At 44.1% G+C, this 13,760-nt stretch overlaps 1 protein-coding gene across 1 annotated transcript in view; it reads left to right on the top strand.

Annotated features, from left to right (window-relative positions):
- Positions 1-13,760, top strand: part of LOC144075220 (uncharacterized) — a 64,533-nt gene that overhangs the window by 48,105 nt on the left and 2,668 nt on the right. The window contains exons 2-8 of the mRNA XM_077602047.1: positions 11,785-12,363; positions 12,484-12,608; positions 12,733-12,791; positions 12,883-12,973; positions 13,081-13,121; positions 13,182-13,384; positions 13,446-13,611. Of these exons, the coding sequence (XP_077458173.1) occupies positions 11,785-12,363; positions 12,484-12,608; positions 12,733-12,791; positions 12,883-12,973; positions 13,081-13,121; positions 13,182-13,384; positions 13,446-13,611 (1,264 nt within the window). The remainder of the gene's footprint in view (positions 1-11,784; positions 12,364-12,483; positions 12,609-12,732; positions 12,792-12,882; positions 12,974-13,080; positions 13,122-13,181; positions 13,385-13,445; positions 13,612-13,760) is intronic.

The following is a 13,760-nucleotide window of genomic DNA, read 5'->3' as shown; positions in this document are numbered from 1 at the left end:
CCACCACTCAGCTGACTGACTCAACCCAGAACAGTCTGGAAACAACATTCACCACAGAAGGAACCCTCAAAACTTCCAATACTGACTCCACTGAAACAATCAGTTCTTCCACTGACAGTGATTTATCTTCAGGGGTACCTTCAATGACCGATCAGCTGACTGACTCAACTCTGAGCAGTCTGGAAACAACATTCACCACGGAAGGAACCCTCAAAACTACTGATACTGACTCCACAGAAACAATCAGTTCTTCTACTGACAGTGGTTTATCTTCAGAAGTACCTTCAACCACCACTCAGCTGACTGACTCAACCCAGAACAGTCTTGAAACAACATTCACCACGAAAGGAACCCTCAAAACTACCAATACTGACTCCACAGAAACAATCAAATCTTCCACTGACAGTGATTTATCTTCAGGGGTACCTTCAACTTTCAATCCAACGAGTACTCAGCTAATTGACTCAACTCTGAGCAGTCTAGAAACAACATTCGCCACAGAAGGAACCCTCAAAACTACCAATAGTGACTCCACAGTGACAATCAGTTCTTCCACTGACCGTGTTTTATCTTCAGGGGTACCTTCAACGACCGATCAGCTGACTGACTCATCTCTGAGCAGTCTGGAAACAACATTCACCTCGGAAGGAACCCTGAAAACTACCAATACTGACTCCACAGAAACAATCAGTTCTTCGACTGGCAGTGGTTTATCTTCAGGGGTACCATCAACCACCACTCAGCTGACTGACTCAACTCTGAGCAGTCTGGAAACATTATTCACCACGGAAGGAACCCTCAAAACTATCAATACTGACTCCACAAAAACAATCAGTTCTTTCACTAACCGTGTTTTATCTTCAGGGGTGCCTTCAACGACCGATCAGCTGACTGACTCAACTCTGAGCAGTCTGGAAACAACATTCACCACGGAAGGAACCCTCAAAACTACCGATACTGACTCCACAGAAACAATCAGTTCTTCCACTGACAGTGGTTTATCTTCAGAAGTACCTTCAACCACCACTCAGCTGACTGACTCAACCCAGAACAGTCTTGAAACAACATTCACCACGGAAGGAACCCTCAAAACTACCAATACTGACTCCACAGAAACAATCAAATCTTCCACTGACAGTGATTTATCTTCAGGGGTACCTTCAACTTTCAATCCAACGACTACTCAGCGAATTGACTCAACTCTGAGCAGTCTAGAAACAACATTCGACACAGAAGGAACCCTCAAAACTACCAATACTGACTCCACAGAAACAATCAGTTCTTCGACTGACAGTGGTTTATCTTCAGGGTTACCTTCAACCACCACTCAGCTGACTGACTCAACCCAGAACAGTCTTGAAACAACATTCACCACGGAAGGAACCCTCAAAACTACCAATACTGACTCCACAGAAACAATCAGTTCTTCCACTGACAGTGGTTTATCTTCAGAAGTACCTTCAACCACCACTCAGCTGACTGACTCAACCCAGAACAGTCTTGAAACAACATTCACCACGGAAGGAACCCTCAAAACTACCAATACTGACTCCACAGAAACAATCAGTTCTTCGACTGACAGTGGTTTATCTTCAGGGGTACCTTCAACCACCACTCAGCTGACTGACTCAACACAGAACAGTCTGGAAACAACATTCACCACAGAAGTAACCCTCAAAACTACCAATACTGACTCCACAGAAACAATCAGTTCTTCCACTGACCGTGTTTTATCTTCAGGGGTACCTTCAACAACCAACCAGCTGACTGACTCAACTCTGAGCAGTCTGAAAACATTATTCACCACGGAAGGAACCCTCAAAACTATCAATACTGACTCCACAAAAACAATCAGTTCTTTCACTGACCGTGTTTTATCTTCAGGGGTGCCTTCAACGACCGATCAGCTGACTGACTCAACTCTGAGCAGTCTGGAAACATTATTCACCACGGAAGGAACCCTCAAAACTACTGATACTGACTCCACAGAAACAATCAGTTCTTCCACTGACAGTGGTTTATCTTCAGAAGTACCTTCAACCACCACTCAGCTGACTGACTCAACCCAGAACAGTCTTGAAACAACATTCACCACGGAAGGAACCCTCAAAACTACCAATACTGACTCCACAGAAACAATCAAATCTTCCACTGACAGTGATTTATCTTCAGGGGTACCTTCAACTTTCAATCCAACGAGTACTCAGCTAATTGACTCAACTCTGAGCAGTCTAGAAACAACATTCGCCACAGAAGGAACCCTCAAAACTACCAATAGTGACTCCACAGTAACAATCAGTTCTTCCACTGACCGTGTTTTATCTTCAGGGGTACCTTCAACGACCGATCAGCTGACTGACTCATCTCTGAGCAGTCTGGAAACAACATTCACCTCGGAAGGAACCCTGAAAACTACCAATACTGACTCCACAGAAACAATCAGTTCTTCGACTGGCAGTGGTTTATCTTCAGGGGTACCTTCAACCACCACTCAGCTGACTGACTCAACCCAGAACAGTCTGGAAACAACATTCACCACAGAAGGAACCCTGAAAACTACCAATACTGACTCCACAGAAACAATCAGTTCTTCGACTGGCAGTGGTTTATCTTCAGGGGTACCTTCAACCACCACTCAGCTGACTGACTCAACCCAGAACAGTCTGGAAACAACATTCACCACAGAAGGAACCCTCAAAACTACCGATACTGACTCCACAGAAACAATCAGTTCTTCCACTGACAGTGGTTTATCTTCAGAAGTACCTTCAACCACCACTCAGTTGACTGACTCAACCCAGAACAGTCTTGAAACAACATTCACCACGGAAGGAACCCTCAAAACTACCAATACTGACTCCACAGAAACAATCAGTTCTTCGACTGACAGTGGTTTATCTTCAGGGGTACCATCAACCACCACTCAGCTGACTGACTCAACTCTGAGCAGTCTGGAAACAACATTCACCTCGGAAGGAACCCTGAAAACTACCAATACTGACTCCACAGAAACAATCAGTTCTTCGACTGACAGTGGTTTATCTTCAGGGGTACCATCAACCACCACTCAGCTGACTGACTCAACTCTGAGCAGTCTGGAAACATTATTCACCACGGAAGGAACCCTCAAAACTATCAATACTGACTCCACAAAAACAATCAGTTCTTTCACTAACCGTGTTTTATCTTCAGGGGTGCCTTCAACGACCGATCAGCTGACTGACTCAACTCTGAGCAGTCTGGAAACAACATTCACCACGGAAGGAACACTCAAAACTACCGATACTGACTCCACAGAAACAATCAGTTCTTCCACTGACAGTGGTTTATCTTCAGAAGTACCTTCAACCACCACTCAGCTGACTGACTCAACCCAGAACAGTCTTGAAACAACATTCACCACGGAAGGAACCCTCAAAACTACCAATACTGACTCCACAGAAACAATCAAATCTTCCACTGACAGTGATTTATCTTCAGGGGTACCTTCAACTTTCAATCCAACGACTACTCAGCGAATTGACTCAACTCTGAGCAGTCTAGAAACAACATTCGACACAGAAGGAACCCTCAAAACTACCAATACTGACTCCACAGAAACAATCAGTTCTTCGACTGACAGTGGTTTATCTTCAGGGGTACCTTCAACCACCACTCAGCTGACTGACTCAACCCAGAACAGTCTGGAAACAACATTCACCACAGAAAGAACCCTCAAAACTACCAATACTGACTCCACTGAAACAATCAGTTCTTCCACTGACAGTGATTTATCTTCAGGGGTACCTTCAACGACCGATCAGCTGACTGACTCAACCCAGAACAGTCTTGAAACAACATTCGACACAGAAGGAACCCTCAAAACTACCAATACTGACTCCACTGAAACAATCAGTTCTTCCACTGACAGTGATTTATCTTCAAGGGTATCTTCAACTTTCAATCCAACGACTACTCAGCTAACCGACTCAACTCTGAGCAGTCTGGAAACAACAATCACCACGGAACAAACCCTAAAAACTACCAATACTGACTCCACAGAAACAATCAGTTCTTCCACTGACCGTGTTTTATCTTCAGGGGTACCTTCAACGACCGATCAGCTGACTGACTCATCTCTGAGCAGTCTGGAAACAACATTCACCTCGGAAGGAACCCTGAAAACTACCAATACTGACTTCACAGAAACAATCAGTTCTTTGACTGGCAGTGGTTTATCTTCAGGGGTACCTTCAACCACCACTCAGCTGACTGACTCAACCCAGAACAGTCTGGAAACAACATTCACCACAGAAGGAACCCTGAAAACTACCAATACTGACTCCACAGAAACAATCAGTTCTTCGACTGGCAGTGGTTTATCTTCAGAGGTACCTTCAACCACCACTCAGCTGACTGACTCAACCCAGAACAGTCTGGAAACAACATTCACCACAGAAGGAACCCTCAAAACTACCGATACTTACTCCACAGAAACAATCAGTTCTTCCACTGACAGTGGTTTATCTTCAGAAGTACCTTCAACCACCACTCAGCTGACTGACTCAACCCAGAACAGTCTTGAAACAACATTCACCACGGAAGGAACCCTCAAAACTACCAATACTGACTCCACAGAAACAATCAGTTCTTCGACTGACAGTGGTTTATCTTCAGGGGTACCTTCAACCACCACTCAGCTGACTGACTCAACACAGAACAGTCTGGAAACAACATTCACCACAGAAGTAACCCTCAAAACTACCAATACTGACTCCACAGAAACAATCAGTTCTTCCACTGACCGTGTTTTATCTTCAGGGGTACCTTCAACAACCAACCAGCTGACTGACTCAACTCTGAGCAGTCTGAAAACATTATTCACCACGGAAGGAACCCTCAAAACTATCAATACTGACTCCACAAAAACAATCAGTTCTTTCACTGACCGTGTTTTATCTTCAAGGGTGCCTTCAACGACCGATCAGCTGACTGACTCAACTCTGAGCAGTCTGGAAACAACATTCTCCACGGAAGGAACCCTCAAAACTACCGATACTGACTCCACAGAAACAATCAGTTCTTCCACTCACAGTGGTTTATCTTCAGAAGTACCTTCAACCACCACTCAGCTGACTGACTCAACACAGAACAGTCTGGAAACAACATTCACCACAGAAGTAACCCTCAAAACTACCAATACTGACTCCACAGAAACAATCAGTTCTTCCACTGACAGTGATTTATCTTCAAGGGTACCTTCAACTTTCAATCCAACAACTACTCAGCTAACCGACTCAACTCTGAGCAGTCTGGAAACAACAATCACCACGGAACAAACCCTAAAAACTACCAATACTGACTCCACAGAAACAATCAGTTCTTCCACTGACCGTGTTTTATCTTCAGGGGTACCTTCAACCACCACTCAGCTGACTGACTCAACCCAGAACAGTCTGGAAACAACATTCACCACAGAAGTAACCCTCAAAACTACCAATACTGACTCCACAGAAACAATCAGTTCTTCCACTGACCGTGTTTTATCTTCAGGGGTACCTTCAACAACCAACCAGCTGACTGACTCAACTCTGAGCAGTCTGGAAACATTATTCACCACGGAAGGAACCCTCAAAACTATCAATACTGACTCCACAAAAACAATCAGTTCTTTCACTGACGGTGTTTTATCTTCAGGGGTGCCTTCAACGACCGATCAGCTGACTGACTCAACTCTGAGCAGTCTGGAAACAACATTCACCACGGAAGGAACCCTCAAAACTACCGATACTGACTCCACTGAAACAATCAGTTCTTCCACTGACAGTGATTTATCTTCAGGGGTACCTTCAACAACCGATCAGCTGACTGACTCAACTCTGAGCAGTCTGGAAACAACATTCACCACGGAAGGAACCCTCAAAACTACCAATACTGACTCCACAGAAACAATCAAATCTTCCACTGACAATCGTTTATCTTCAGAAGTACCTTCAACCACCACTCAGCTGACTGACTCAACCCAGAACAGTCTGGATACAACATTCGCCACTGAAGGAACCCTCAAAACTACCAATACTGACTCCACTGAAAGAATCAGTTCTTCCACTGACAGTGATTTATCTTCAGGGGTACCTTCAACCACCACTCAGCTGACTGACTCAACCCAGAACAGTCTGGAAACAACATTCACCACAGAAGGAACCCTGAAAACTACCAATACTGACTCCACAGAAACAATCAGTTCTTCGACTGGCAGTGGTTTATCTTCAGAGGTACCTTCAACCACCACTCAGCTGACTGACTCAACCCAGAACAGTCTGGAAACAACATTCACCACAGAAGGAACCCTGAAAACTACCGATACTGACTCCACAGAAACAATCAGTTCTTCCACTGACAGTGGTTTATCTTCAGAAGTACCTTCAACCACCACTCAGCTGACTGACTCAACCCAGAACAGTCTTGAAACAACATTCACCACGGAAGGAACCCTCAAAACTACCAATACTGACTCCACAGAAACAATCAGTTCTTCGACTGACAGTGGTTTATCTTCAGGGGTACCTTCAACAACCAACCAGCTGACTGACTCAACTCTGAGCAGTCTGGAAACATTATTCACCACGGAAGGAACCCTCAAAACTATCAATACTGACTCCACAAAAACAATCAGTTCTTTCACTGACGGTGTTTTATCTTCAGGGGTGCCTTCAACGACCGATCAGCTGACTGACTCAACTCTGAGCAGTCTGGAAACAACATTCACCACGGAAGGAACCCTCAAAACTACCGATACTGACTCCACTGAAACAATCAGTTCTTCCACTGACAGTGATTTATCTTCAGGGGTACCTTCAACAACCGATCAGCTGACTGACTCAACTCTGAGCAGTCTGGAAACAACATTCACCACGGAAGGAACCCTCAAAACTACCAATACTGACTCCACAGAAACAATCAGTTCTTCCACTGACAGTGATTTATCTTCAAGGGTACCTTCAACTTTCAATCCAACAACTACTCAGCTAACCGACTCAACTCTGAGCAGTCTGGAAACAACAATCACCACGGAACAAACCCTAAAAACTACCAATACTGACTCCACAGAAACAATCAGTTCTTCCACTGACCGTGTTTTATCTTCAGGGGTACCTTCAACCACCACTCAGCTGACTGACTCAACCCAGAACAGTCTGGAAACAACATTCACCACAGAAGTAACCCTCAAAACTACCAATACTGACTCCACAGAAACAATCAGTTCTTCCACTGACCGTGTTTTATCTTCAGGGGTACCTTCAACAACCAACCAGCTGACTGACTCAACTCTGAGCAGTCTGGAAACATTATTCACCACGGAAGGAACCCTCAAAACTATCAATACTGACTCCACAAAAACAATCAGTTCTTTCACTGACGGTGTTTTATCTTCAGGGGTGCCTTCAACGACCGATCAGCTGACTGACTCAACTCTGAGCAGTCTGGAAACAACATTCACCACGGAAGGAACCCTCAAAACTACCGATACTGACTCCACAGAAACAATCAGTTCTTCCACTCACAGTGGTTTATCTTCAGAAGTACCTTCAACCACCACTCAGCTGACTGACTCAACACAGAACAGTCTGGAAACAACATTCACCACAGAAGTAACCCTCAAAACTACCAATACTGACTCCACAGAAACAATCAGTTCTTCCACTGACAGTGATTTATCTTCAAGGGTACCTTCAACTTTCAATCCAACAACTACTCAGCTAACCGACTCAACTCTGAGCAGTCTGGAAACAACAATCACCACGGAACAAACCCTAAAAACTACCAATACTGACTCCACAGAAACAATCAGTTCTTCCACTGACCGTGTTTTATCTTCAGGGGTACCTTCAACCACCACTCAGCTGACTGACTCAACCCAGAACAGTCTGGAAACAACATTCACCACAGAAGTAACCCTCAAAACTACCAATACTGACTCCACAGAAACAATCAGTTCTTCCACTGACCGTGTTTTATCTTCAGGGGTACCTTCAACAACCAACCAGCTGACTGACTCAACTCTGAGCAGTCTGGAAACATTATTCACCACGGAAGGAACCCTCAAAACTATCAATACTGACTCCACAAAAACAATCAGTTCTTTCACTGACGGTGTTTTATCTTCAGGGGTGCCTTCAACGACCGATCAGCTGACTGACTCAACTCTGAGCAGTCTGGAAACAACATTCACCACGGAAGGAACCCTCAAAACTACCGATACTGACTCCACTGAAACAATCAGTTCTTCCACTGACAGTGATTTATCTTCAGGGGTACCTTCAACAACCGATCAGCTGACTGACTCAACTCTGAGCAGTCTGGAAACAACATTCACCACGGAAGGAACCCTCAAAACTACCAATACTGACTCCACAGAAACAATCAAATCTTCCACTGACAATCGTTTATCTTCAGAAGTACCTTCAACCACCACTCAGCTGACTGACTCAACCCAGAACAGTCTGGATACAACATTCGCCACTGAAGGAACCCTCAAAACTACCAATACTGACTCCACTGAAAGAATCAGTTCTTCCACTGACAGTGATTTATCTTCAGGGGTACCTTCAACCACCACTCAGCTGACTGACTCAACCCAGAACAGTCTGGAAACAACATTCACCACAGAAGGAACCCTGAAAACTACCAATACTGACTCCACAGAAACAATCAGTTCTTCGACTGGCAGTGGTTTATCTTCAGAGGTACCTTCAACCACCACTCAGCTGACTGACTCAACCCAGAACAGTCTGGAAACAACATTCACCACAGAAGGAACCCTGAAAACTACCGATACTGACTCCACAGAAACAATCAGTTCTTCCACTGACAGTGGTTTATCTTCAGAAGTACCTTCAACCACCACTCAGCTGACTGACTCAACCCAGAACAGTCTTGAAACAACATTCACCACGGAAGGAACCCTCAAAACTACCAATACTGACTCCACAGAAACAATCAGTTCTTCGACTGACAGTGGTTTATCTTCAGGGGTACCTTCAACCACCACTCAGCTGACTTATTCAACCCAGAACAGTCTTGAAACAACTTTCACCACGGAAGGAACCCTCAAAACTACCAATACTGACTCCACAAAAACAATCAGTTCTTTCACTAACCGTGTTTTATCTTCAGGGGTGCCTTCAACGACCGATCAGCTGACTGACTCAACTCTGAGCAGTCTGGAAACAACATTCACCACGGAAGGAACCCTCAAAACTACCGATACTGACTCCACAGAAACAATCAGTTCTTCCACTGACAGTGGTTTATCTTCAGAAGTACCTTCAACCACCACTCAGCTGACTGACTCAACCCAGAACAGTCTTGAAACAACATTCACCACGGAAGGAACCCTCAAAACTACCAATACTGACTCCACAGAAACAATCAAATCTTCCACTGACAGTGATTTATCTTCAGGGGTACCTTCAACTTTCAATCCAACGACTACTCAGCGAATTGACTCAACTCTGAGCAGTCTAGAAACAACATTCGACACAGAAGGAACCCTCAAAACTACCAATACTGACTCCACAGAAACAATCAGTTCTTCGACTGACAGTGGTTTATCTTCAGGGGTACCTTCAACCACCACTCAGCTGACTGACTCAACCCAGAACAGTCTGGAAACAACATTCACCACAGAAGGAACCCTCAAAACTTCCAATACTGACTCCACTGAAACAATCAGTTCTTCCACTGACAGTGATTTATCTTCAGGGGTACCTTCAACGACCGATCAGCTGACTGACTCAACTCTGAGCAGTCTGGAAACAACATTCACCACGGAAGGAACCCTCAAAACTACTGATACTGACTCCACAGAAACAATCAGTTCTTCTACTGACAGTGGTTTATCTTCAGAAGTACCTTCAACCACCACTCAGCTGACTGACTCAACCCAGAACAGTCTTGAAACAACATTCACCACGGAAGGAACCCTCAAAACTACCAATACTGACTCCACAGAAACAATCAAATCTTCCACTGACAGTGATTTATCTTCAGGGGTACCTTCAACTTTCAATCCAACGAGTACTCAGCTAATTGACTCAACTCTGAGCAGTCTAGAAACAACATTCGCCACAGAAGGAACCCTCAAAACTACCAATAGTGACTCCACAGTGACAATCAGTTCTTCCACTGACCGTGTTTTATCTTCAGGGGTACCTTCAACGACCGATCAGCTGACTGACTCATCTCTGAGCAGTCTGGAAACAACATTCACCTCGGAAGGAACCCTGAAAACTACCAATACTGACTCCACAGAAACAATCAGTTCTTCGACTGGCAGTGGTTTATCTTCAGGGGTACCATCAACCACCACTCAGCTGACTGACTCAACTCTGAGCAGTCTGGAAACATTATTCACCACGGAAGGAACCCTCAAAACTATCAATACTGACTCCACAAAAACAATCAGTTCTTTCACTAACCGTGTTTTATCTTCAGGGGTGCCTTCAACGACCGATCAGCTGACTGACTCAACTCTGAGCAGTCTGGAAACAACATTCACCACGGAAGGAACCCTCAAAACTACCGATACTGACTCCACAGAAACAATCAGTTCTTCCACTGACAGTGGTTTATCTTCAGAAGTACCTTCAACCACCACTCAGCTGACTGACTCAACCCAGAACAGTCTTGAAACAACATTCACCACAGAAGGAACCCTCAAAACTACCAATACTGACTCCACAGAAACAATCAAATCTTCCACTGACAGTGATTTATCTTCAGGGGTACCTTCAACTTTCAATCCAACGACTACTCAGCGAATTGACTCAACTCTGAGCAGTCTAGAAACAACATTCGACACAGAAGGAACCCTCAAAACTACCAATACTGACTCCACAGAAACAATCAGTTCTTCGACTGACAGTGGTTTATCTTCAGGGGTACCTTCAACCACCACTCAGCTGACTGACTCAACCCAGAACAGTCTTGAAACAACATTCACCACGGAAGGAACCCTCAAAACTACCAATACTGACTCCACAGAAACAATCAGTTCTTCCACTGACAGTGGTTTATCTTCAGAAGTACCTTCAACCACCACTCAGCTGACTGACTCAACCCAGAACAGTCTTGAAACAACATTCACCACGGAAGGAACCCTCAAAACTACCAATACTGACTCCACAGAAACAATCAGTTCTTCGACTGACAGTGGTTTATCTTCAGGGGTACCTTCAACCACCACTCAGCTGACTGACTCAACACAGAACAGTCTGGAAACAACATTCACCACAGAAGTAACCCTCAAAACTACCAATACTGACTCCACAGAAACAATCAGTTCTTCCACTGACCGTGTTTTATCTTCAGGGGTACCTTCAACAACCAACCAGCTGACTGACTCAACTCTGAGCAGTCTGAAAACATTATTCACCACGGAAGGAACCCTCAAAACTATCAATACTGACTCCACAAAAACAATCAGTTCTTTCACTGACCGTGTTTTATCTTCAGGGGTGCCTTCAACGACCGATCAGCTGACTGACTCAACTCTGAGCAGTCTGGAAACATTATTCACCACGGAAGGAACCCTCAAAACTACTGATACTGACTCCACAGAAACAATCAGTTCTTCCACTGACAGTGGTTTATCTTCAGAAGTACCTTCAACCACCACTCAGCTGACTGACTCAACCCAGAACAGTCTTGAAACAACATTCACCACGGAAGGAACCCTCAAAACTACCAATACTGACTCCACAGAAACAATCAAATCTTCCACTGACAGTGATTTATCTTCAGGGGTACCTTCAACTTTCAATCCAACGAGTACTCAGCTAATTGACTCAACTCTGAGCAGTCTAGAAACAACATTCACTACGGAAGGAACCCTCAAAACTACCAATACTGACTCCACAGAAACAATCAGTTCTTCGACTGGCAGTGGTTTATCTTCAGAGGTACCTTCAACCACCACTCAGCTGACTGATTCAACTCTGAGCAGTCTGGAAACAACATTTGCCACAGAAGGAACCCTCAAAACTACAAATACTGACTCCACAGAAACAATCAGTTCTTCCACTGGCAGTGGTTTATCTTCAAGGGTACCTTCAACTTTCAATCCAACGACCACTCAGCTGACAGACTCAACTCTGAACAGTCTGGAAACAACTCACTCTTTTGTTACCAACACGCGACCTTCCACTGCAAATATTTCTTCATCTTCTGAATCAGAGCTTACTTCACAAAAAATATTTACATCTAGAGGATCGACACTTGATGAAAGCACCCACACGGGTGCATTTACGACCCCCAAATGTGACGTGGGAACTCATGGGAACCTTTGTGAATATTTTATAAACCACGTAACTCCTGATCTTGGTAAGAATTACCTTCTTGTTCTAAATGTTTTACAATGGTACCTTGCAATGCTCTCGTGATCAGACCTTACGGCTTATTTTTCACCCAAATGCTTTCGTCTGTGTGCCTTCTTTTTTTCAGATTATTCCGCAATACCTACTAGAAAAGCAAATATTACACTGGATATAAAAATCAATGTTTTGGATGCACGTCATAATTTGCAGTCTTTTGACTCAAAAGCTCTCGTCGAAAAGTTGCAAAAGGAGGTAATGATTTTTTTTCAGCAACTTTCTTGTTTTTCCAAAAATACAAGTGAATTAGTTTTATGTTTTCGACATCACAATAAATTTTTAACGGTTATCCTGAACATCTTTGAAAACTATTTTTCAGCTTGAAGAACTTTGTGCTGAAATTCAAGACTTTCAAAAAGTGGCCGTCGTCAACTTAATGTAAGTTTATTGATAACATTTTGCAAATTTCTTAGTTCATTCATTTGTAGTGGCTGATTTTTTTCCTTTGGCGTCTTTCTTTCCACGTCAGACCATCAAGTATTATCGAATCAAGCCGAAGGCAGCGGCGCTCTTTGCAGATTGACCCAAAAGTCGACTTTTTCAACAAGCTCATCATGAAGGTAGACCTTCATCGCATTGCGTCAATCCAGTGCAACCTCCAAAAACATAAAATGGAGATTGAACCCAACCAATTTCTAACATTCTCAACTTTTGTCTTCTCCCGCAGTTGAAATTTCTGCTCACGAAAGTGGACGTCCCCGAGTCACGGTATGTATCACTCGGCCCATTTTTTTCCTCGCTAAAACATTCTAACTAGTTGTCTTTTAGGCCAACAAGTCTTTTGGCCACGAGCCAAGCGGAGTACGTTTATCGCAATAACGACTCGCAGATCCAGTGGCTCAACGCTCGGCTCGACGACGAGTTGGCGCAAATCCTGAGCGAGGACGCCAACATCAGGCAGATCTCCGAAGCCCTCGGAAACGTCAGCGTTCTCTTCAAAGGAGTCGCCTCTCCCGTTCCGCAGATTCAAAGTCAGTCGCAATTTTTAGGCAACCGTCCTTTGCCGAAAATAAACACGCTGCTGTCAATCAGGCATTGCGGATCTTCAGCCTTATGTCAACTGCTTCGGGTTTACAAATGCCACGACGGAGGTGATTGACGGTCAGTGGCAGTGCGTCGGACCCTGCAAGAGGGAGCCGGACTACTGCCATGGACATGGTGAATGCCTCAATCATATTCACCGAGGAGCAGTTTGCAAGTAAGACCTCATTTAAGCCATTCCATGGAAGCAAAAGTAATAAATAAAAAAGTGATTTTCGGCTTTCCTTATTGTGATTTTTACATACCTATTTGAAAAATAATTAGTATTGCCAAAATATATATATTTCAGCAAAATGCTTATTTATA

Source organism: Stigmatopora argus, chromosome 6 (genome assembly GCF_051989625.1).
Source record: "Stigmatopora argus isolate UIUO_Sarg chromosome 6, RoL_Sarg_1.0, whole genome shotgun sequence".
In the NCBI taxonomy this organism is placed as follows: Eukaryota; Metazoa; Chordata; class Actinopteri; order Syngnathiformes; family Syngnathidae; genus Stigmatopora; species Stigmatopora argus.
Note: the sequence above shows the minus strand (reverse complement) of the source record. Positions and strands in the feature narration are given on the sequence as shown.